The sequence below is a fragment of the Oncorhynchus clarkii genome, chromosome 33 (assembly GCF_045791955.1).
Source record: "Oncorhynchus clarkii lewisi isolate Uvic-CL-2024 chromosome 33, UVic_Ocla_1.0, whole genome shotgun sequence".
Classification (NCBI taxonomy): domain Eukaryota; kingdom Metazoa; phylum Chordata; class Actinopteri; order Salmoniformes; family Salmonidae; genus Oncorhynchus; species Oncorhynchus clarkii.
Window position 1 is genome coordinate 14297559 of NC_092179.1, and position 25203 is coordinate 14322761.

The following is a 25203-nucleotide window of genomic DNA, read 5'->3' on the forward strand; positions in this document are numbered from 1 at the left end:
CCCTTTTTGACAGACACTTCAAATACTTTCTTTGGTTAATTAACATACAAAAGATACATCCCATTTTAAAGATCAGTATAAGATTTCTTTCACGATTATGCCACAGGTAGACTGGTAACATTACTAGACAAGGCACTCAGATTGAGTCCATAATGAGGTGGTTTTGTGGGAGACTGAGTCCTGTTTGTCCTTCCTAAGGCACTGTCCAACTCAGAGGAGAATAGTCCAAAGATGGAAGTCTTCGGGCTCGATTCAAGCTGTTTAGCTCTTTAAATTTAACGGTAATGATCCCGCATTCACAGAGAATGCATTCATGGTAAATGCTTCTTATGTTGGCGCAATCGGAAATGACCTTTTACATTTCAATATTGCCGAACATCCGCGATGCTGATTGAATTGAGCTCTTGATAGTCCCACAGTGCTGCCCTCCACTGGTCAACATGTGTACAACATGCAGCAGCACTCCTCACAGCTTCATCAGAGGGAGAGGGAGGGATGTGACGTGTGTCTCTCTCAGCAGTCCTGGAGCAGGTCATACGGGACTCTACCACCTGGTGTTTGTCCTCCTCCTGTTAAAACACATGTCATCTGGAGTTATGATATCACCCCCTAGAGCAAAGGTGCTACTACAACACGTATAGTTCAATGGCATTCATATTCATGCACATATTTTCTCTCCAGTGGTTGGTATACAAAGAAAATGGGGTGGAGTCACTTACAGGAAGCTATGATGGAACTGGTTCACTTATGGCAGGGGCGGAGGCACAAGTGGGGTTAACTATGCTAGGGTTGCAGTCTGGCGGTGTCTCGTCCTCATCCTGCAAAAGGTCAATTATCAAGTTTGAGGTTCCCCACGTTTTATTGTACATCGCTTCTGAACAAACAGAATAGCAGTACACAGCGGATTGCCTGCAATGAGACAAAGGCTCATTGTTTAATGATGTGGGAATGTTGTACAACAAACACACATTAAAGTAGTGGAACTGGAATGGTTTGTTCTTGTGGGAGTAGAAGTGGTAGGCTACGAACCCAGCCCCAGCCATCAGCATGATCAGTAGCACAACTCCAATCCCCATCCCTGCCTTGTGACCCATGTGTCCACCAATACCTGACCATACCAATTGATTTAGGATAAATTCTCACAATTTGAGTCAGTCCTAATCTTAACCATAAACATCTCGTCAGAGATAAAGGAGAGAAACTAAACAGAAAATGATGTTATAATCTCACCACTAACCAAGGGGGTGGGGCTTTGGGATCCCTGTAGCACATGGATGATCCCATTGGATGTCAGAGTCGACGTTGATATAACGGGAGGAACTCCACAGAGAGAGACCAGGCTGGGACACGTTTGAGCTCACTGAGACTACAATCATGAAGTCAAATTGTATTTTCAGAGGTAATCTCTGTTCTATAAAATACATATATGTGGTCTATGAGGCTGGTTAAATAGCGAATTTTCAAATTTTTGCAAACATTTTAGTCCAATCTAGGAGACCCGGTTAAGCAGAGCAACGTATAATACATTCACATAACACTGGGATACGGCTGCCGTTGGTCCTTCAGGGCCAAGGCCCGGCCCTCTGAGAGATGGTACTCCATGTCCCTGTGGGTCAGTGTCTGGACAATACAACACAGGAGAGTGTGTATGAGTGGGTGTACATATTTATACATAAACATACAGTGGGGAGAACAAGTATTTGATACACTGCAGATTTAGCAGGTTTTCCTACTTACAAATCATGTAGAGGTCTGTAATTTTTATCATAGGTACACTTCAACTGTGAGAGACGGAATCTAAAACAAAAATCCAGAAAATCACATTGTATGATTTTTAAGTAATTAATTTGCATTTTATTGCATGACATAAGTATTTGATAACCTACCAACCAGTAAAAATTCCGGATCTTACAGACCTGTTAATTTTTCTTAAAGAAGCCTTCCTGTTCTCCACTCATTACCTGTATTAACTGCACCTGTTTGAACTCGTTACCTGTATAAAAGACACCTGTCCACACACTCAATCAAACAGACGCCAACCTTTCCACAATGGCCAAGACCAGAGAGCTGTGTAAGGACATCAGGGATAAAATTGTAGACCTGCACTGTACCAGAACACACACTGACATTCATTATGCATAACCGGTGAGTCTTATTCAGTGCATTTAGCAATTACTTGCTTTTCTAAAGTCGGCCAACTTTACCAGCAGGCAGGCCAACTAAGATTTTTTATTTATTTTTATTTTACCTTTATTTAACTAGGCAAGTCAGTTAAGAACACAGATCCTTGCGACATGTGACTGTGCATTATCATGCTGAAACATGAGGTGATTGTGGCGGATGAATGGCAAGACAATGGGCCTCAGGATCTCGTCACGGTATCTCTGCATTCAAATTGCCATCTATAAAATGCAATTGTGTTCATTGTCCATAGCTTATCCCTGCCCATACCATAACTCCACCGCCACCATGGGGCACTCTGTACACAACGTTGACATGAGCAAACCACTTGCCCACACGACGCCATGTCTGCCATCTGCCCAGGGACAGTTGAAACCGAGATTCATCCCTGAAGAGCACACTTCTCCAGCGTGCCAGTGGCCATCAAAAGGTGATCATTGGCCCACTGAAGTCGGTTACGACGCCAAACTGCAGTCATGTCAAGACCCTGGTGAGGACGACAAGCACTCAGATGAGCTTCCCTGAGACGGTTTCTGACAGTTTGTGCAGAAATATCAAAACATTCCCTCAGAGTCCCCACAGCTTACTGTGTCATGGCACCACCAAAACACGAGCACATACGAGAACCCTCTGTTCCCTAGCAAGCCTTTAAAAAGAGAGCATCTGGGGGTAAAATAGAGATGTCAGAAATGATGTTACCACCGCCAGAATGGTTTCCTTTTCATCTGGTGTTGCTTTCCTCATCAACCAGGCTTGATGACTCATCGATGAGCAGCAGTGAGGGATTGCAGTTATTGGATTCAGTGTGTTGTTTTACTCACCGATGCAATCTGGTCCCCAGGACCCCGGACAGCAGTGGGGCTCAACCACCTCCTTATAACACTCATGAGAACAGCCCTTGCTAGACAACACCGGACTAGCCATGGGACTCACACGGTACCTACAGAGAGAGAGATAACATATTACTAGGAGATACTTGCTGTAGGGTACGGTGCTACAGAGGCTGTACAACATATCTGGTTGTGTCTTATGTTAAAGCAGAGACATTAGATATTACGTAGATACTACTAAGAGATAGCCCCTTCATCTATTCTATTTCTCCCTCACTCCCTTCCCTATTCTGTCCCCTTCTCCCCCCCATATCCCTCATTTACGTCCCATCCCTCTCTTCTCTGTCTCTCTCGCTCTCCGTCTGTCTCCTTCAGTTCCGTGATTATGCTCTGTAGCTCATGTCCTGTGGCCACTACGGTCCCCCACGTCTTTGCCGATACAGATGACACCGGTCAAATGGTAATTGGCTGCAGACGTCGTGGAAACATTCTGCCAACACCAATGTATGATCTTCATTTGAGCCAGTTTGCTATAGCAGGAATAATCCTATAGCAACAGGAATTGTGAATTGAATGAACTGTTCTTTTTGTAAGGGTTGATATATTTTATAAAATCAAGTAATTTTTTTTATGTGGAAATTACAAACTTCAGAAGCCTTTTTAAACCTCATGTTAAACTACATGTTAAAATATCTTAAAATGTCATGTTTAAAATACATCTGTGACTGTCATCGTGGACAGAACCATTGTTCAATCTCCACTGGGACAGATATACACTAAAGCAGACACTATTTTAATAGAATTTGACAGCAAACAAATGATAAGCTTCCAGTCGTTTCAGGAAATGGTAAGCTCGTTTGACCCTTAACCTCCTTCCAAACCCTTCAACCCATAACGTTTTTATCCATGTATGTCATCTGGCTCTCAGCGGCTGCAAAGGTCAAGGCTCAAAAAGTACTTCTGAAGGCTTAAAGAAACCACTCTGTCCTACTCCTTTGTCACCAGATTTGCTGAGATTACTTCCTGATTAGTCATCCCAGTAAGAGCATCTATCATCCTCAATACAGGATTAGGCGTTTCTGAATAACAGCAAAATGTTTAAAAAGAGGATTTCTTATTTGATTTAGTGGATTGCCCCTGGTAAATATGGGGGCATGTTCATTAATTGTCTCTAGCAGGTTTGTCTTTGTCCCATTATCATGCAATGCCTGCATTTGAACTCGAGAGGGCAGCAGAGATTACAGAAGGAGAGCAGTGCTGTAAGGACCTGTTGAAATAATAGGCTATAAATGCACTGCTCATCATTGGAGGCTGGTGGAAGGAGCTATAGGAGGACAGGCTCATTATAATGGCTGGAATGGAATAAATTGAATGGTATCAAACATATGGAAACCAAATGTTTTTCTCCATTCCATTTGTTCCAGTTCAGACAGTTGAATGAGCCCATCCTCCTATAGCTCCTCCCACCAGCCTCCACTGCAGCTCATTTTATAATAAGAAAGATGGTGAGTGAGATATATCTGGAAGAAATACAGAGAAAGAGTGGAAAGAGAGAGGAAAAATAGAGAGAAGGAAAGTCGGAGAGAGAAAGGGAGAGAAATTGAAAGAGAGGGGATACCATTAGTCAGAAAGAGGAATCAAGTCGAAAGTCGAGGAGAGGGAAGAGTGAGTGTTGTGTTGAGAATCTTAAGAGTGATGATGTATGCTCTGGATGCCTGCCTTAGGGTTAAATGTCACTGGCACCAAAAATGCTCCGTCCAGCCAAACTCCTAAGGGTTGAACCCATGCCGACTGGCAGGGGTTGCGATGGACGCCACCGTGAGATTCCGGACACATGAGAAAACACAGTCGAGGAAAGACACAGTCTGAAAAGAACATGAAACTTGGCACAGTCTACTAGTATGTCAAATCCAAACAGAGACAAAACAGGACTTATGGTCCACATGTGAATGCGTCCAACTCTGTGGGGATGGATGGAGCACATCAGCTTCAAACAAAAGACAGCTTCACTGGGTGCCAATGCGTTTTATTAAGCAGATATTACTATGCTGTCGGGGCTCTCATAGCGCCTTTGAAGCAAATCCTCACCCCCTCTGTGATTGGCTAAGAAATATCACTCAGAGAAAAACTAGTCTGGGGTTGACTTACTGGAATAAGCATTGTTTTCAGCTGTGGATCTCCTGTTGAATCAACCCAGAACATTATCCATCCATATTCACTCTGTTTTTCATTCTATCGTATATAAACAGACCCGCAAGGCCAAGATATGAGAAAGGAATGAGTGTTGACCTACAGTATGAATCTATTGTCATGTTCACTGAGGCATAGACATATAAGGACACAATTAAGACTGAGAAGTTAAGAAAGATTAGATACATGAAAAATAATACTATAATAGCCCTGTGTGCAATCCCGTGTGGCTTAGTTGGTACATCATGGTGCTTGCAACACCAGGATTATGGGTTCAATTCCCACAAGGGACCAATGCAAAACTGTATGCACTCACTAAATCGAATCACATTTATTTATAAAGCCGTTTTTATATCAGCTGATATCTCAAAGTGCTGTACAGCCTAAAACCTCAAACAGCAAGCAATGCAGGCGTAGAAGCACGGTGGCTAGGAAAAAGTCCCTAGAAAGGCCAAAACCTAGGAAGAAACCTAGAGAGGAACCAGGCTATGAGGGGTGGCAAGTCCTCTTCTGGCTGTGCCGGGTGGAGATTATAACAGAACATGGCCAAGATGTTCAAATGTTCATAGATGACCAGCAGGGTCAAATAATAATAATCACAGTGGTTGTCGAGGGTGCAACAGGTCAGCATGTCCAGTGAACAGGTCAGGGTTCCATAGCCGCAGGCAGAACAGTTGAAACTGGAGCAGCAGCACGGCCAGGTAGGGCTTAGGTCCTGAGAGAGAGAAAATACTTAAATTCACACAGGACACCGGATAAGACAGGAGAAATACTCCAGATATAACAAACTGACCCTAGCCCCCCGACACATAAACTACTGTAGAATAAATACTGGAGGCTGAGACAGGAAGGGTCGGGAGACACTGTGGCCCCATCCGACGATACCCGCGGACAGGGCCAAACAGGAAGGATATAACCCCACCCACTTTGCCAAAGCACAGCCCTCACACCACTAGACATATTTCTTCCACCACCAACTTACCATCCTGAGACAAGGCTGAGTATAGCCCACAAAGATCTCCACCACGGCACAACACAAGGGGGGGCGCCAACCCAGACAGGAAGATCACATCAGTGACTCAACCCACTCAAGTGAAGCACCCCTCCTAGGGACAGCATGAAAGAGCACCAGTAAGCCAGTGACTCAGCCCCTGTAATAGGGTTAGAGGCAGAGAATCCCAGTGGAAAGAGGGGAACCGGCCAGGCAGAGACAGCAAGGGCGGTTCGTTGCTCCAGAGCCTTTCCGTTCACCTTCCCACTCCTGGGCCAGACTACACTCAATCATATGACCCACTGAAGAAATGAGTCTTCAGTAAAGACTTAAAGGTTGAGACCGAGTCTGCGTCTCTCACATGGGTAGGCAGACCTTTCCATAAAAATGGAGCTCTATAGGAGAAAGCCCTGCCTCCAGCTGTTTGCTTAGAAATTCTAGGGACAGTTAGGAGGCCTGCGTCTTGTGACCGCAGCGTACGTGTAGGTATGTACGGCAGGACCAAATCGGAAAGATGGGTAGGAGCAAGCCCATGTAATGCTTTGTAGGTTAGCAGTAAAACATTGAAATCAGCCCTTGCCTTAACAGGAAGCCAGTGTAGGGAGGCTAGCACTGGAGTAATATAATCAACGTTTTTGGTTCTGGGCAAGATTCTAGCAGCCATGTTTAGCACTAACTGAAGTTTATTTAGTGCTTTATCCAGGTAGCCAGAGAGTAGAGCATTGCAGTAGTCTAACCTAGAAGTGACAAAAGCATGGATTAATTTTTCTGCATCACTACTGTAAATTGCTCTGGATAAGAGTGCCTACTAAAATGTAATTGTGTCCTTAGTATCTCATTTTATGGACTAATTTAACTGAAAAAGGACAGCGAGATGTAAGACATACGTAATCCTCCATTTATTTTGTAACTGGAGCACCTGATTCCTGAAAGCAGTCCTCAAAACAAAAACATGACTGAAAAGCCTCGAGGTCAGAGCGCTTCGGGCTCACGTCAACTGCTCTCCTCCATCTCGTCCCACTTCCTTTAGGTCTGGGTTTCCCCCCTCTCCTCCGTCTCGTCCCACTTCCTTTAGGTCTGGGTTTCCCCCCTCTCCTCCGTCTCGTCCCACTTCCTTTAGGTCTGGGTTTCCCCCCACTCCTCCATCTCGTCCCACTTCCTTTAGGTCTGGGTTTCCCCCCTCTCCTCCGTCTCGTCCCACTTCCTTTAGGTCTGGGTTTCCCCCCTCTCCTCCGTCTCGTCCCACTTCCTTTAGGTCTGGGTTTCCCCCCTCTCCTCCATCTCGTCCACTTCCTTTAGGTCTGGGTTTCCCCCCTCTCCTCCGTCTCGTCCCACTTCCTTTAGGTCTGGGTTTCCCCCCTCTCCTCCGTCTCGTCCCACTTCCTTTAGGTCTGGGTTTCCCTCCTCTCCTCCGTCTCGTCCCACTTCCTTTAGGTCTGGGTTTCCCCCCTCTCCTCCATCTCGTCCCACTTCCTTTAGGTCTGGTTTCCCCCCTCTCCTCCATCTCGTCCCACTTCCTTTTCCCCCCTCTCCTCCATCTCGTCCCACTTCCTTTAGGTCTGGGTTTCCCCCCTCTCCTCCATCTCGTCCCACTTCCTTTAGGTCTGGGTTTCCCCCCTCTCCTCCATCTCGTCCCACTTCCTTTAGGTCTGGGTTTCCCCCCTCTCCTCCATCTCGTCCCACTTCCTTTAGGTCTGGGTTTCCCCCCTCTCCTCTATCTCGTCCCACTTCCTTTAGGTCTGGGTTTCCCCCCTCTCCTCTCACCAACAAGTCATAGACGCTTCAGGGAAATTTAAGGGTCAGTATCGTTAGACTTTTAAAGGCTCTTTAAGAGAAAGCACTCGCGGTATTTAGCATAGCATCGTCACTTCTCACATAGCACAGCCTCTCAGTCAGGAGAGAGAGAGAGAGAACAAGAGAGGGAGAATGAAAGCGAGAGAGAGAGAGAGAGGTGGACAGGGGTAAAGGAATAGAGAGACTGAAAATGGAAAGAGAGTGAGAGGGGAAACGAAAGGAGAGAGAGGAAGAGACGGAATAGGCTTAAATTCTTAGAGACAGCAAGAGGAATGCTCCGAAACCAACTCAAGCATCTCCACGGTCCTGCTGCCAGTGGGTCTACTGAGAACAAACTGCTCCGTTCCATTGAGGCATTCCTTCATTTATAGCTGGTTTCAGATCCAAACACGGGATAGAGAAAAAGTTGATCGGACAGCAAAAGGATAACAAAGGACCTTGGTAACAATGATGACAAACAGAAAAGCAACACATTAAATGGTACAGTTTGACAAACACATGCTGTATGTCTGAGAGAATTGGATGGGCTTGAATCTTAAGACACTCATCGTGTGACGCAGCATCCTTTAATATTTACAAAATGTAAACCATTTACAAAAAATATTACATCATCTGACATATTCTCAGTCAAAGCACCCGGCGCTTTACCCTGCCCTGACTTGTGCAATCTGAATAGTAAAAAAACAAATATTGTAGATTTCAAGAAACCTTTCCAAAATATCTCAAATAAAAATGTCATGGTACCATATATTTTTGAAGTCATTAGCAGTTTATTCCAAAAATACAAAGCATTTGAATGATTATTTCAAGACTTATTTCTATGCATTGATACTGCAAGCTTTCCAACAAGAATAAGTCTAACCTATCCACCATCAATCACCATAAAGCCATGGGTCTGTCCTTACTCCCTAGCCTGTAAGAGAGCCCCAGAAATGACACAAAAGATGGCAACCTCTGACGGTTTCCCAATCCCTGTACTGTCTATAGCTCTAGCCTGCAGTTGTCTATATGAGACTTCGTTCTGTTCTGGAAATGTAATGACACTGTTGCGGCCCAGCGGGACTGGGTTGCCGCCCCCCTACAGGCACTTTTTGGTCCCTTTGTTCTCCTCTTACACATCATTCACCGAGTCCATTTGAAGACTTGAAGAGTGAGGTTTTAACTTTCATCAAAGTTCGGTTTGTTTTTATCATTGAGTTTTGTGGCTCATTTCTACTCTTGAGTAAATCATGAAGATGTCCATGTTTGGTAGTCAGAGTGTGTGGATCCTCAAGCCTCTGAAACACTGTGGAACTCCTGTCCCATTGGATTGCCTCCTACAAGGCTGGGCCCTGATAGGTCAATCAAAGTCAACTATTTTCCACCGTCTTTGTCCACCTCTGATGGTGTGGTGTTTAAATACCGTCTTCCCTGTCCATGGGAGAGAGGAATGATGGGGGGAGTCTTTTAGTCTCTCATTGGGGACAGTGTGAGTGTGTTTGTGTGTGCCATCACCTGCCTCCCCCTCCCTATTTACACGTGTGCATGTCATTCATGCTCTCACACTTCTGACACCTCACATAGCAACACCACACAAACTTACACTCGCACCTCTCTACGTGGCGAACCACGTGTGTATTATACCCTCGACCGCAGCAGAGCAGGTTACACCCGTCGGGGCCGGCCGAGGTGCGGTTACACCGGCGCCCTCTAGTGCCCGCCACGCCCCAGCGCCGGTCCTCCAGACAGTAGTTAGGAGACTTGTTGAGGAAGATAAGTTCTTCCTTCCCGATGGGCACACGGCGCTGGTCCTTCTCCTTCCTCCTCACCTTCCTCTTGGAACGGTCCAGCACCTGAACGCTTCCCTCATAGCGCTCCTTCAGGAAGTTGCCCACGCGCTCGAACGACGCCATGGTGCGCCAGCACGTCTTGACGGCACACGAGCCCGACACGCCGTGGCAACGGCAGTCGGTGGCCATCGTCTTGGCGACAGCCTGAAAAGGCAAAAGATGGAGAGGATGGTGTTAGGAATTACAACAGACTTACAACACTAAGAATTACAACACTATAAATGTTACGACAGACTCGATGCCAGAACTCTGTTTGATAGAGACTGCCTTTTGTTTACACAAACGCTGTGGGAATGTTTTGAGCAAAATCACAATCTATTGTTCTGAATGCTGGATCTTGGACTGGGACTGTAACATTAGTCCTGAGGTTTGTGCATTCTACTTCTAACTCTGACACAATAGACTCCCTGGGCACTGTGTACAACTGGAACAAAAAGCTAAACTGTCCTTCACAGTTTAAACTGTGAGATTGAGGAGACATTTTCTTATGACCACAAACCCCAGGGCTCATTGGATTTAGGATGACCCCAGAAGAGGCAACAAATTTCACCTCTTTTTCACCTCTTCTCCCTCTTCCCTGTCGGTTCAGTTTAGTTGGAAAGGCAGTGTGTGTGCGCGTGTGTGTGGCAAAAGTATGTGTTTCAGTAAACAGATACACTGCTACCATTGTGTCCACATCCCTCTCCAGTAGTGAAGCCCTCTCCTCTTGACAGTGGCTAGTAGATAAGAGAGAGACCCAGTAAGTGTGTCTTAGTGAATGCCATTTAATGGTAACGCGCATGCCCCGCCCACCTGAGGATCTTTTTCAGCCATCTATTTCCTGTGTTTGATGGGTGCAAAACCCGCTTGTCCGGATTGATTGCTCTCATTTTACTCCTGCTTCACACTCTTGCTTGTGCCTGACGTTTCCCCCCCCCCCCCGTTAACGTTACGATGGCGGAAATGGTTGTAATGACCTGTAAAACACACTCTGGTCATGGCTGAAATGGGCTCAATGGCAGTAGCATAAAGTACTGACGGAGTACTCGTTACATTTGAAATGCTTAGCAGGACAGGAAAATGGTCCAATTCACATACTTATCAAGACAATACGTGGTCATCCCTACTGCCTCTGATCGGGAGGTCTCACTGAACACAAATGCATCGTTTGTAAATTAAGTCTGAGTGTTGGAGTGTGCCCCTGGCTATCCGTACATTTTCAAACTTAGAAAATGGTGCTGTATGCTTTGCATAATTTAAATAATTTCATATTCCTTATACTTTTACTCTTGATACATAGGAATATTTGATCAATTACATGTACTTTTGATACTTAAGTATATTTAGGACCAAATACTTTGACTTTTACTCAAATAGTATTTTACTGGATGACTTTCACTTTTACTTGAGTAACTTTCTATTAAGGTATCTATACTTTTACTCAAGTATGACAATTGGGTACTTTTTCCACCACTGCTCAATGGAATACATTGTCTTACCGTTGAATATATAAGAACACTAAAGCTTTGTCTGGGATTTAACGCACGTCTCGACACGTACTGTACACGACAAGAAAGACAAGAAAGATAGCTTTATTTTGATGGGTGTTCATTTTTTGTGGAATTCAAAAAAACAAATAATTGAATACGGTTGAAATGTTTACAAAATAGATGCGCTGAAATGAAAGCAAGTCCCGAATGTGAACACTTGGATTATAGTGATATGTCTGATCTCACAAACCATGTAAAGTACGTTTAGATAGGCATAATCTAGAGCCAAGCGTTTTTTTTTTTTTGTGGGTATTCTGCACACTTGTTGAATTATGCAAGAGTATGTGACATTAACAGTAATTAATTAGGCAGTCTAGACAGCGCAGGTGGGTGCAGGTAGGGTATACAGAGAAAGTGTTGGGTGGTTACGGCCCTCTTCCACTCCATTATGTTAATGTATTCATTTATACAGCCTGTGTATTTATATTTAAAAATACCTGATACTCTAATAGAATGTATACAGTGCCTTCAGAAAGTATTCACAGACACTTGCCTTTTTCCACATTTGGTTTTGTTACAGCCTTAATTTAAAATGGATACAATTTAGATTTTTTTGTCACTGATACAGACACAATACCCTTTAATTTGACGAATTAATAAAAAAAATGAGAAGCTGAAATGTCTTGAGTCAATAAGTATTCAACCCCTTTCTTATGGCAAGCCTAAACATTTCAGAGGATAAGTTGCATCGACTAACTCTGTGTGCAAGAATGGTGTTCCAACATTATTTTGTAATGACTACCCCATCTCTGTAACCCATACATTCAATTATCTGTAAGGTCCCTCAATCAAGCAGGGAATTTCAAGCACAGACTCAACGACAAAGAGAAGGGATGTTCTCCAATGCCTCGCAAAGAAGAGCACCTATTGGTAGATTCAAAAAATATATATATATAATTAAAGCTCACATTGAATATCCCTTTGAGCATGGTGAAGTTATTCATTACACTTGGGTGGTGTATCAATACACCCAGTCACTACCTTCCTAACTCTGTTGCCGGAGAGGAATTAAACCGCGCAGAGGTTTCACCTTGAGGCCAATGGTGATTTTAAACCAGTTACAAAATGAAATGTGGGAAATAAATACATATTCTGTCCTGAATACAAGGCATTATGTTTGGTGGGGGTCATGTTATGGGTATGCTTGTCATCAGCAAGGACTAGGGAGTTTTTTAGGATAAAAAGGAAAGGAATAGAGCTAAGCACAGGCAAAGTCCTAGAGGAAAACCTGGTTCAGGCTGCTTTCCAACAGACACAAATCCCCCTTACAGCAGGACAATAACCTAAAATGCAAGGCCAAATATACACTGGAGTTACTTACCAGGACAACATTGTTCCTGAGTAAGGCCTATACCTAAATCTCCCACCAAAATCCCTGAACTCCATTCATTATTTGTCTGTGCCAGTAAAATGTTTTATATGCTGTCTCTGCCTGGCCGGTTCCCCTCTTTCCACTGGGATTCTCTGCCTCTAACCCTATTACAGGGGCTGAGTCACTGGCCAACTGGTGCTCTTTCATGCCGTCCCTAGGAGGGGTGCGTCACTTGAGTGTGTTGAGTCACTGATGTGATCTTCCTGTCTGGGTTGGCGCCCCCTCTTGGGTTGTGCCGTGGCGGAGATCTTTGTGGGCTATACTCGGCCTTGTCTCAGGATGGTAAGTTGGTGGTTGAAGATATCCCTCTAGTGGTGTGGGGGCTGTGCTTTGGCAAAGTGGGTGGGGTTATATCCTTCCTGTTTGGCCCTGTCCTGGGGTATCATCGGATGGGGCCACAGTGTCTCCTGACCCCTCCTGTCTCAGCCTCCAGTATTTATGCTGCAGTAGTTTATGTGTCGGGGGGCTAGGGTCAGTTTGTTATATCTGGAGTACTTCTCCTGTCTTATCCGGTGTCCTGTGTGAATTTAAGTATGCTCTCTCTAATTCTCTCTTTCTTTCTCTCTCTCGGAGGACCTGAGCCCTAGGACCATGCCTCAGGACTACCTGGCACAATTACTCCTTGCTGTCCCCAGTCCACCTGCCCGTGCTGCTGCTCCAGTTTCAACTGTTCTGCCTGTGATTATTATTATTTGACCATGCTGGTCCTTTATGAACATTTGAACATCTTGGCCATGTTCTGTTACAATCTCCAAACGGGACACAGCCAGAAGAGGACTGGCCACCCCTCATAGCCTGGTTCCTCTCTAGGTTTCTTCCTAGGTTTTGGCCTTTCTAGGGATTTTTTCCTAGCCACCGTGCTTCGACACCTGCATTGCTTGCTGTTTGGGGTTTTTGGTTGGGTTTCTGTTCAGCACTTTGAGATATCAGCTGATGTACGAAGGGCTATATAAATACATTTGATTTGATTTGATATGCTATAATTAAGTCAATATCCGATGGATTACAACATTTCAAAACGTTTGGAGTGTCTTCATCCATTGTCCAACTGTTGCATTTATTAGAATTGTTTTTAAAACTTTTAAACAATTTTGATGACCATTGCTACAATTTAGATGGCCTGGTGTCTGCTTGAACATTCATTAGTCACACTATCACGCCTCACCCATTAACTCCCATCATCGAGGATGTTACACTTTCTTTCCCCTCTCTCCTTCTGTCCCGTCTGAGCATCCCCCTCTCACACTGACCTTCATATTCTCCCTTCCCTCTACTCTGTTTCCTACAATCTTTCTGCTTTTCTCTGAATATCGTTCCCGCTCTCTCTAACACGCACGCACACACACAGACACACACAATTCCTAGAATGTCTCCTGAGAGTATTTTTAACAGTGTGATAAAATCTATTACCCACTGAATGGTTTGGCCCTAACTCCTCTCCAACCCCATATGGTGAACGAAACCCATAACTATAATAGTTACAGTAGGATTCCTTTCATGGTGCTAGATTAGTACTGTCATATCAGTCATTCATTCAGACACAATGAACCCTACACCTGCTAGTCTTGACAACTTGAGTTATAGCTCCCATGAGCCCTATTCAGCTTTTACATATTCCCCAGAGTACCCTTAACAACTGTGTTCACTATAAAATACTCTCTCTCTAGCTAGGTTGTGGATGTGTGTGTTTTGTTCTAGGGTGTATTGTGTCTAATCTAACATCAAACTTCATTGCTGTGCTGTTTTTTATTCTGTACACTGTCTGTGTGTTGTACATGCTCTGTAAGTGTTCTTCGCCCTCAATGATTGGGTGTGTGTGTGTGGGTTGGGTCTGTGTGTGTCGCGTCTCACCTGTCTCCCGGCTTCACTGTTGTGCTGGTTCATGGTGAGCAGTGCATCCCCTCCCCTGGCTGAGGACATATTCTTCACTGAGCTATCTATGAACTTCCTGCTGAACCATGTACCGTACTGGATATGGTCTGAGCAGCCGCCCCAGTGCCACCCTTCGCTGGGCGAGCCTGTGCCCTGCAGGCTGGTGTCACAGCCGCACTCTGTCATATTGCCCGCACTGCAGGAGCGCGTCACTGCCTGGACCAGCCCAGCCGCCATCACCGCGTGGATAAACGCCGTCTCCTTGGTCCCTGTCAGAGTCAATGAAAAGAGGTTGTCGGAAGGGCAAATGTACGCATGGATTATTGTGTAACAGTGGCTGTGGAGCTCTAAAGCAGGCATTGGGTGGATTCTGAAAAGATTCCACTGCAACAACTTTCAGCCAATAACACTTCAGACAGAGGAAAATGGCACAATTCTAGCATTAGAACTTCCGGGCATCTCAGTAGCACAGGCCTAGATATCCATACAACTTCCGTGTGTCTCAGTAGCACAGGCCTAGATATCCATACAACTTTCGTGTGTCTCAGTAGCACAGGCCTAGATATCCATACAACTTCCGTGTGTCTCAGTAGCACAGGCCTAGATATCCATACAACTTCCGTGTGTCTCAGTAGCACAGGCCTAGATATCCATACAACTTCCGTGTATCTCAGTAGCACAGGCCTAGATATCCATACAACTTTTGTGTGTCTCAGTAGCACAGGGCTAGATATCCATACAACTTCCGTGTGTCTCAGTAGCACAGGCCTAGATATCCATACAACTTCCGTGTATCTCAGTAGCACAGGCCTAGATATCCATACAACTTCCGTGTATCTCAGTAGCACAGGCCTAGATATCCATACAACTTCCATGTATCTCAGTAGCACAGGCCTAGATATCCATACAACTTCCGTGTATCTCAGTAGCACAGGCCTAGATATCCATACAACTTCCATGTATCTCAGTAGCACAGGCCTAGATATCCATACAACTTCCGTGTGTCTCAGTAGCACAGGCCTAGATATCCATACAACTTCCATCCATTGTGGTCGTATAATACATCTTTGCTCTGGAGGGATACATGTGAGATGTGAGTTGAGTAGACACATAGCCCCATGGGAACTGTCCTGCCCTGTGTGTGTGTGTGTGTGGGGGGGGCTGGGTTACACTTCACAGGTTAGGGGCCACAGTAGACCCTGAGTGAGGACAGACAGCTCTGGCTCAGAGAGACTTAGAATATGTTGGATCAAACCGGTATCACGGTCACTTGTAAGGCCATCTGGAAATCTGACCGCCGGACAGAAACATTAGATTATGTCCTGTAATCAACGAAGGCTGAAAAAATGTTAACCCAAGTGCATGTTTAATGGGTAGACTACTAAGATGTATAGTTTATGGAAAGGGCTTGATAGACAAACCTCTAAAATATGCAGAATCATCTGGATGGAACAGAAACATAATGACACCTGGTGACATCACTTGTAATGATTCAGAGAGTGCAGCTTCTAAGAATGGCATGTTGTTTAAAAGGTCATACATAGTCTATCTTTTCTGTCAATCAAGGTTCAAACGTAAATTAGAGGTCCAAGCCACAGGTTGACCCAAAAGCCTTTCCTCCATGGAACAACAACAAATCACCACTTCAAATTTGAGTTTGGCACTATGAAGGTTTGATCATTCAAACAAATGACAATTGCGGTTATTAAGGTTATCTGTGCTGCATTATATTATAAACATTTCTTGCTGCGCCCTAACCCAAATAGAACATTGAACACAGCAGAGCATACATTTTTACATTTGATTGTACGAGTCCGGACATAGGCTAAATCTATGCATTTCCATCCAATTGTATTATGCATAGGCCTAAATCAACATAATTGATATGGTCAGTTTTTTCTCCGATGTTTTTCGTCTGGGTTGAGTGAAGAAAGTTGATAGATGGCATGTGACAGGGTGCAACAAGGATAGAGAGGAATTTGGAAGAATGAGCTTCATGTGAAACTAAAATGTTGATAGCTAAAACATGCGCTGACTCTTAACCATCTTTGAAATCTGCATGGAAACAGATTTCTGGAACGCTATCTCTAAAAACAAAGAAACGGTGCTCTTATGTTACATGTCGACCATGAATCTCCTAATTGGGATAATCCCGGCTGGTTTCTGCACCAGAGGGGAGTAGGAGTTCTCTGTTCAAAGACCACACTTGACCGTGGATAAATGCTGTGTTTAAACCGAAACAGATGTGCGCATATGTTCTCTCTCTCTCTCGCCCCATAGGGCATACAGCTGCACGAGTGGGCAAATCAAATCACGTCCCCTCCCTGGCCAACATTAAACATTTTCATAACTCAAACCAAATAAAGAGTTATGGAAAATAGAAGACGTGCTTCTTTTTGAGGCACTGTCAAACAGAAAGACAATTGAGGGACTGTTTTTATATAGCAATTGCCTTAAACGGTCAAATACCAAATGATGTGGGCACACATATTAAATATCGGATTATGGAATACGACCATTATAATAGATGCACCCAAAATATAGTGTAATTTTCCAAATTAAACCCAATCAAAAATAACATTATCAATAGCACATAAAAGTGCACGCGATTTTTTGCCAGCGGGGCACAAAGCACCCTATTGTTTTATGTCTATTAAAACGAGTATTTAAACCGCCTGTCCTTACCACTGGTTAGCTCGTAGCCGAACACAGAGAGCTCTTTGGCCGTAGAACAGTTCCAACGCTCGTGCTCGAACTGCGTCTGGCACTCCGCGATGCCGATGCGCGCGCCGTCCTTGATGCTTGGCAGGAGATGGGGCTTTCTCTTGCACAGGTCTTTCTGCTTGTGCGTCAGCGGGAGATTGGCGCAGCCCAGCTTCTCTGGTACTCCCACGGAGGTTATTCCCAACCACCTGAGACACAAAGCAAGCAGAGGAGAAAGTACGTTACTTTCTAAACCCCATTCAGCCCCAAACGGAATCGTATTTCATGCATAAACAAAATGGTGCAGTTTGACAAAAAGACAAGCTTAATCACAAGCAATGAAATATACTTACATCCAACTGGCTCGACAGCAGACAGGATACAGTGAAAACAGTAAGAGAAACAGAAAGCAGATCTGATGTACTCCACAGCCGCTTCTTCTCTCCATGGCCACCTCATTTACAGAAGCTGACTGGCCTCCCGGGCACTGGGGAAGGGTATGTCCATGGAGCGCTGGATCGGTGCTGGGCTCTGTCTCATGCTAGCCCCACAGCATAGGACCCTAACAGAAATAATCCTCAATCCGTGGTTATCTCGAGCAATTCAGTAAAAAAAACATCCACGGGGAGAGAGAGATGGTGATTCTAATAATGTGGCTCTGCGGCTAGTAGCCTACAGTTGGATGGGTGATAAAATAAGTTCCCGACGGTGTTCCCCAAAACGCAGACAAACAGTTTTATCCTGGACTGGGAGAACCCACACAGAGCGTCTCTGAAAAGCGCGCTCCCAGGCTCGGATTGGCGCACCCGTGTATTAATATTCAGCAGACGCGCATGTCCTACGCGCTAATTGGACGGACGCGCAAAGAAAAACGCATGCCGCAGATGGCATTGACAGGAACTGAGCAAAACGTTTGGCATGAGAGAAGGTGGGGTTCCACTAGATAGCACATCCAAAGTCCAAATTGGCTATAGCCCATGGTAAATATGTATGAAAACCAAATGTACTTTTTGGTCTTAATTTGAGGTTAGGGTTAGGAATAATGTTATCAATGTGATTAAGGTTAAGGTTAGGTTTAGAATCAAAAGTTAAGAAGATCAATTGTAGAAATAGGCGGGGTTTATGACGTTGTGGCTGTGGTAACTAGTAATGACCGAGAAAGTGGAAGGAAGAACAAAAGTCAGCAGAACACTTCTTTATAATGGTCACTTCACTCAAGCGCTGTAAACCTAATCATGTCAGGCGAATATCATTTTTCCTCGAAAAATTCCTTGATACGAAACCTTGAGTGACGTGAGTGCATAAGATATTTATAATACAATAGATTATCTCATACACAACAATTATTTCATTATTAAACAAGGCCTGGTTTTGAATTTAATACCAATTTAATTCCAACTAATCCTTATGACAAACTCATGTATATATTTGATCTATAATCATATTTATTAATTGCAAATGCAATGGTTTCCTTTTTTAAGAGTCATAAATCTACAGTTAGAGAAAATGTCCTCATGATTTCAACACATCAAAATCATCCTCCGAGTCAAACATTTTTTTCCGTGCCCGTGAATTGTGTAATATTCGTTAGGTTTAGAATGTTTATAATCTAATTTTGCCATTTAAATGTATAGTTTAAATGAACAAAGCCTTGATTCAAATGCAACGACAATTACAACCACATTGCCCATTGATCTAACCAATTATGTTTGAGTAAATATTTTCAATCACTGTTGAGTTCTTTGCCTTTTCCTGAATAATAAACATCATATGTACAGTCAGCGAGCATTTTCGACATTTTAAGGACATTTTTAAAAGGGTTGACTGACCAGCTTTCTGTTTAGTATATTAGACGGAGCTGTATGGGGCAGACGAGGTGAGGTCTGCTCAGCCCCCAGAAATGTCACAACCCTCCCAAGCCTTTCAAATTCCCCGACTTAAACAGTGCAGAGTGAATGGTCTCCCTGAAATTTGACATCAGAGTTCGGAATGAATCGCAGTACGGGGCAGAGTCCATCATTCCTCCTTGGCGCGACAACAACCCAGGCGGCAGTCTTCAGGGCGGTTACATGTGCCCAAAAGACAAGCCTTTGTTTATAACATTTTATAACATTTTACATTAACCTTCATTTTGATCGAGACTTGTTGCATCTACCTTATTCTATCCCTCGCCCACTCAATGCTGTTATTTAGCCACGTGTCGCACTAGACCATTCAATTTGAAACACTTTAGGCATGCACTTCACTTTGTATGCGTTCCCTTTATTTGATCTAGAAATTATAAAACAAAGGTTTTAAACAAATATGGATATATTTTCAATATATCGCTACATTGTATTACGTTTTTATGCGGTCATATAACCGTGTTTATAACGTTCTTTAGGTATGCATTGGCTACATATTTGAACACACCATTGTCAGTGTAAGTAGGCCTAAATAAAATAGACTAATAACTCTCTGGAATAAGGCCCTAGCAGTACGTCGACCTCAAACACGAGTTAGGCCTGCATTTAAATCAACATTAGTTTGACTTCTCGATCCTGCTGCTCGATCTCTGCCCAGATCACACCGTGGGTAGGGTGATTGAATGTGTCGGATTAGCGGCACATGACTGCAAAGGGGAGTCAGACAGGGCTCGTTACGCGCCAGACGGAGTTAAACCACATTACGCTGATATTCATTTTATTATAGCACAGTTATAGCCTAATTGAAAGTAAGTCTCCCTAATTATTAAGGGCTCCGGTGTGGCGCAGCGGTCAAAGGCACTGCATCTCAGTGCTAGGGGCGTCAGAGACCCTGGTTCGTTTCCAGGCTGTATCACAACCGGAAGTGATTGGGATTGGCAGCGCACAGCGTCGTCCGGGTTATTATAAATAATAATTCGTTCTTAACGGACTTTCCTAGTTAAATAGAGGTACAAAGAGGTGTTCTTCTAAACCAGCTGATAGAGATGATGATCAGGTATTGGTGGCACGAAGGTAATTACAAAACGCAGATGGAAAACAACCTTCCTCAGAGCATCACACGGCTTCATACCCCTGCATTGTGATGATGACTGTTATTAAAGGATTTGTCTAATACTGTGCGCAAACAGCATGCACAGGCTTATCCTCATATGGTGCACAATTTAAAGGGGAAATCTGCGAGGCCAACATCCTAATTGTTTACAAGCTAGTGCTTTGTGGAACTTTCAAAACACAGTTTCATGCTTTTAGAACATAGTTTCTGGACACAAAGTTAAGTTAAGAAAATATATACTTTAATGTTGTAATGGAATAACTTATATATACCATCTGGAAACACAAAGCTGAAGTTAGTGCCATTTGAAGATAGTTCTTTAAAAATAAATGAATAGTGTTGATAATATTTAGCATTAAGCAAATATGTCTATCTGTTTTTCTTCAAAATCACTGAATCAAATGATTAGGTTTGCTATCAATGTTCCATAGGACCACTAAACAGAGCTAAGCAGGTAGTCTCCACTCGTGTGTGTGTTACAATTACCTTCATCTTCACCAGCTCAGTTCCCTCCATACAAATGATCAGAGGACAGATCAGACAATATATATATAGATCCATAGCATACATTACACCAGTCCTTCATTAGCATGTCAACAATATGCTGCATGTAAAACATTATACACTGGTTATCAACATTATAGGCACGAATAAACAGATGTAGAAATATAAGAAAATCCTACATAAGACATTCACTTGAAGAATAGCTCAGCTTTCGTCATATCTTTGGCATAGAATAGAACACGTTGTGGTGTCAACAGGACACGCGGATGGATGAGGTACTGTATATGAGGAGGAATAGCTGGATACCCAGATGTCCCTCCAATGGTGAAAGATAGGCTTTCCTGATGCATAAAGGCATCAAAGGCACACATCAAAAGTCTTGAACCTCCCCTCGGAGACCCCCAGACGTTTCACAATGTTGTTGTGGCCCTCAACTAGCTCACCTGATTAGTTGACCAGTTGCATCTGAATCAGGTGTGCCAGGGAATACATCAAACACATGGAATTGCCGGGGGGTACCCGAGGAAAGGATTGGGAAACAATGCTGTACAACATTTCAACAATGTTTCCACAACTATAAAACTATACAATTGTAAGGGTTTGTGCTGGAGCGTTGAGGGAGCATTGTCGGTTGGTGGGAGAGCAAGGCGTACATTTGGGATATGCACATGACACACTCCTTCGACAGTCACTCTCGCTCTCCTCTTTTTTCTTCCTCCAGCTGCGTCCCTGGTCTTTTGGCGGTCGGCCAGCGATCGTCCTCTTCGACCATCTGGAAACCTTTACCTAGCAGATGTAGCAGTCACATGACGGACGGACGGGGGGGACGGGGGGCAGTGCGTGGGCCAATCAGAGGAGGTCTGTGTGACAGACAGTGGTGATATCTGTCTCACGGCTGACCAGTCAGGACTCTCCTGTTACTTCAGCACTTCCTGGATGGGATGAGCTCTCATTCATTAGAGAGACGCTGGTATGGATACGCGCACACACACACACACACGCACGCACATTAGTAAGTAAGGACACAAGCACGCAGGCACACACACAGTCTGTGGTGGTGAGGGCTGGGTCTAGTTTCCCGTGTCTCTCACACACAGTCTGCTCAGCAGAATCTGCGAGTACACCTGGTTCACCGCTCCTCTCACATGATAGGTGGAGGAGTTAGACCCCGACCACTGGTTCTGGTGCTGCAGGGTAGGCTGATCACTGTACCCGGTTCCAGTTCCACTGGTTCCAGTCCCAGGTTCCTCGCCGTGTCGAAGGAGCTTCATCTTCCTGTGCAGGGGAGCCTTGGAGAACGGCAGCTTTTCAACCTTCAAGGAACACAGCGAGGAGAACCACGTCAACACCTCACCTCTAACACAACATCTACATACTGATATTATACTGTAACTAGGTAACTAGACCATGGCCAGAACTGACTTCTACTACCGGAGGCTAGCTAACGTTGCCTGGTGTTTCACGGAACAGAACAGAGCGGAAGCCCATCGTCACAGTCTGGGGTTCCTCTAATATAAATCACACAGGAACAATCCAAGCCTGACCTAAATCCTGACATAACAGAAACCCTGTCCATCCCCGCAGGGTTTGGGTTAGACATTACTCCATTCATGTATCCCATTCTTCCTTCTGGCTTCGTTTTGGGAAATTCTGTTGCCACTTAAAGACCCATATGAACTGGGAGGGGATGGGTGGGGGTATGGAGGGGCAGGGGAGGCACATGTACATATGCCCGAAACCACTTCACAAGTGCCCTGGGGCCCAGCTGCTACCAACGTGGTGCTTTACTGCCCAATAAAACCTGGCCTAACGGCTAATTACTGATTAACCAATCCATGGACAATTTTATAGCTGAATTAAAACAAGTGACTGTTCTTTTTACAGGGAGGTGGAGAGGGGGGAGAAGGGGAGTGTGTGTGTATGTGTGTTACAGCAGGATTTCCTTCTAGAAAGCTCCCTGACATGGATGGGGATTCTTCAATCAAGAGGACATAAGAACCGATTTGCTCTGGGCCCAGAAAATGGCTGTTCGCTATTTGGATCCTCCATAGGGCCAAAGCCCCGGATTATTTAAGCCCAAAGATTCCCTCCTGGAAAATCGGCGTGTGCGCAAACATAAATAGCAAGTATCCATAATGAAGTTATTTCAGATATTACAGTCGGAGAGGGAGAGGGAGTCCTTGGGAAAGAACTTGCTGTGTATCTAGCTGTGCTCCCTGGCCACTGAGGTTTAGACAAACCATTAGTTATAATTGGTATCAAATACTGTATCCAGAGAGAGACATACGATACCTGTGTTATAGTGTTGATAACATTGTGCTGTGATTTGAATAACTGACTGGTAGGTAAGCAAATACTGAGAATGAATATAAACTATGATAAACAAAATGAACATGCTGAATTAGGACGTTCAAGGTGATACACACTGTTTCAATCAGGGTGGGGCGAGAACTTAGGGTACTGTCGTTTTTTAGACAAGGGTGAAGGCGGGTTGGGGGGGGGGGGGCGTTACCTCATGAAAATGGCAGGCGCACTGTCCCTGCAGGAACTCTTTGTAGCGGCCCATGGTGACGCTGAATGTGTCTATGACCTCATATCCATGGTGCTTTGCGGCGGTGATGATGTTGCTGTTCTCTCTGTATAGCTCCTGTACTCCTCTCTGGGCAAGTTAAAGTAAGACAGCAAAGAAGTAATCGCATATCGTAGCCATAACATTGTTGTACAGTTCTCTGAGGCCCCTATTGCAACACATCTGAAGTATAACTTAACTTTGAATTGAATGAGTTGTATTGCTGTTGAACAGGTGCCATTGCTGATGTTGGACCAGTCAGCATGTTGGAAGCCATGGACTATTAGCCAATAACGTTTTAGATAAATTCACACAGCACGGGCAAAGGGCTATCCACCAGGTGACTAAGCAGTGCCTTTTTAAAAAATGTAACATATAAGCAGTAAAATTAACAGCGTGGAAAAATTATTTGAGTGAAGAGAGAAGCTGAGGGGGAAAGAGAGAGAGAGGAAGAGAGAGAGGAAGAACGAGAGAGAGAGTGAGAAAGAGAGAGATTCAGAGAGAGAACCAGAGCAGTCAAACAGAGAAAAGAGTTGAGGAGGAGACACCAAGAGTGAAACTGAATGCATACAAAGAGGAGGATGGACCTACCAGTGAGAGAGAGCGGATGCCGTCCACAGGGAGATGGAAGCCCATGCCCAGAGACTTCACCACCACCATGATATCCTGTAGCCCTTCCCTGGAGGAGAGAGGAGGGTAATGAGGTCTATTCTTGGCCAGTGAATAGATTTAATTAAGCAGTTGCTAATTCCTGAACGGCGTCAGGAAGGGCGTTTGCCACAGAGTGTGTGCAACAGTGGGCTTACCTCGCCAGCACTTCTCTCATGATCCTCAGGTGTTTGGTGTTGAGCCACTGGACACCTCCTGCCACCAGCACAGTCTGACGGGAGTTCTCCAGGGGTCGTGATCTTCGGGAGAGATCAAAGGTCAAAAAGACATCAGCTCAGCAGTGGGACTATATCTATTGAACAGGCATAGGCACACATGCTGACAACGTGCTTCTGCTTTCTCACACACACACACACACACACACACACACACACACACACACACACACACACACACACACACACACAAAAAAAAAAAACCTGGAATTTAGTGATTTTAGGGGCAAGAGAGAGTCGTGGATGGGAGACCTGCTGTGTTAAATTACACTGTGACACGACTCCTAACACATGACTCTTAAACGCAGCCCCCGGCTCTTTGATCACAGCAACTGATTAAGGCTTCCTCTCCATATGGGGGGACAGGGCTTGAAGTGTATATGGGAGCTAAGAGCCAAAATGTCTTCAGCATAGATATGGCTTCTTGATGCCAATCTAATAGCTGATGAGTAGACTGCAGTGATTACAGGACATACTGTAGTGCAGCAGGGGCACTAACGCCAACCCTCACCCATCGACCCACCCACCCAGACTCCCCCTCTCCTTCACCTCAGTATGAGCTGTTCCAGGGCCCTCTGGAAGGTGGGTCTTTGGCTCTGCTCCAGCCAGAACTGGGGGTAGTAGGAGTAGGAGACGTGTGTGTGTCCCTGATTGATGTTGCGATAGACCAGGCTGTCGTGGGCCTTGCCCCAGTCCTCCAGACTAGAGTTGACCCGCTCCATCAGGAAGTACATCATCCCCCGGTTAGTGGAGTCACCTATGAACATTACCTGAGTGACAAGAATAATGGTTTTGACTTGAAAGGATCGAGAACACCTGGGTTGTTTTCATTAGGGCACACCGTAGAAAAACGTACCAAATTGTTTTGGAGCAGAGAACGAAAATTGACATTTCTTATTGGAGAAGTTCATTTAGGCCCTCCCTGTTTCAGCCCATT

General features: G+C 44.6%; 2 protein-coding genes across 4 annotated transcripts in view; both read right to left on the reverse strand.

Moving 5' to 3' along the window:
• Window positions 1-9295: 9295 nt before the first annotated feature.
• On the reverse strand, window positions 9296-17739 carry LOC139393094 (protein Wnt-16-like). Its single transcript, XM_071141441.1, has 4 exons — window positions 17645-17739; window positions 17274-17500; window positions 14568-14857; window positions 9296-9959 (listed from the first exon to the last, which is right to left on the reverse strand). Exons 1-4 carry the CDS (start codon window positions 17737-17739, stop codon window positions 9495-9497), a joined length of 1077 nt encoding a protein of 358 aa, XP_070997542.1. The 3' UTR covers window positions 9296-9494.
• A 2789-nt stretch (window positions 17740-20528) lies between these two features.
• LOC139393037 (cadherin-like and PC-esterase domain-containing protein 1) overlaps window positions 20529-25203 on the reverse strand; it is a 64899-nt gene continuing 60224 nt past the window's right edge. For 2 of the 3 annotated variants that reach the window (XM_071141361.1, XM_071141360.1), the window contains exons 17-21: window positions 24816-25036; window positions 24189-24290; window positions 23974-24061; window positions 23326-23472; window positions 20529-22126 (exon numbers count right to left, since the gene is read on the reverse strand). In XM_071141361.1, coding sequence (XP_070997462.1) covers window positions 21884-22126; window positions 23326-23472; window positions 23974-24061; window positions 24189-24290; window positions 24816-25036 — 801 coding nt within the window. In that variant the 3' untranslated portion in view covers window positions 20529-21883. The remainder of the gene's footprint in view (window positions 22127-23325; window positions 23473-23973; window positions 24062-24188; window positions 24291-24815; window positions 25037-25203) is intronic. The other variant, XM_071141362.1, reaches the window with a different exon arrangement.

Coding starts and splice junctions, on each gene's coding strand:
- LOC139393094 (XM_071141441.1), bottom strand. CDS start 17,739: ATGGAGAGAAGAAGCGGCTGTGGAGTACATCAGATCTGCTTTCTGTTT. Junction 17,501..17,644: donor TGCTGTCGAGCCAGTTGGAT/GTAAGTATATTT, acceptor TTTGTGTCTCAG/GTGGTTGGGAATAACCTCCG. Junction 14,858..17,273: donor CGGCTACGAGCTAACCAGTG/GTAAGGACAGGC, acceptor TGACTCTGACAG/GGACCAAGGAGACGGCGTTT.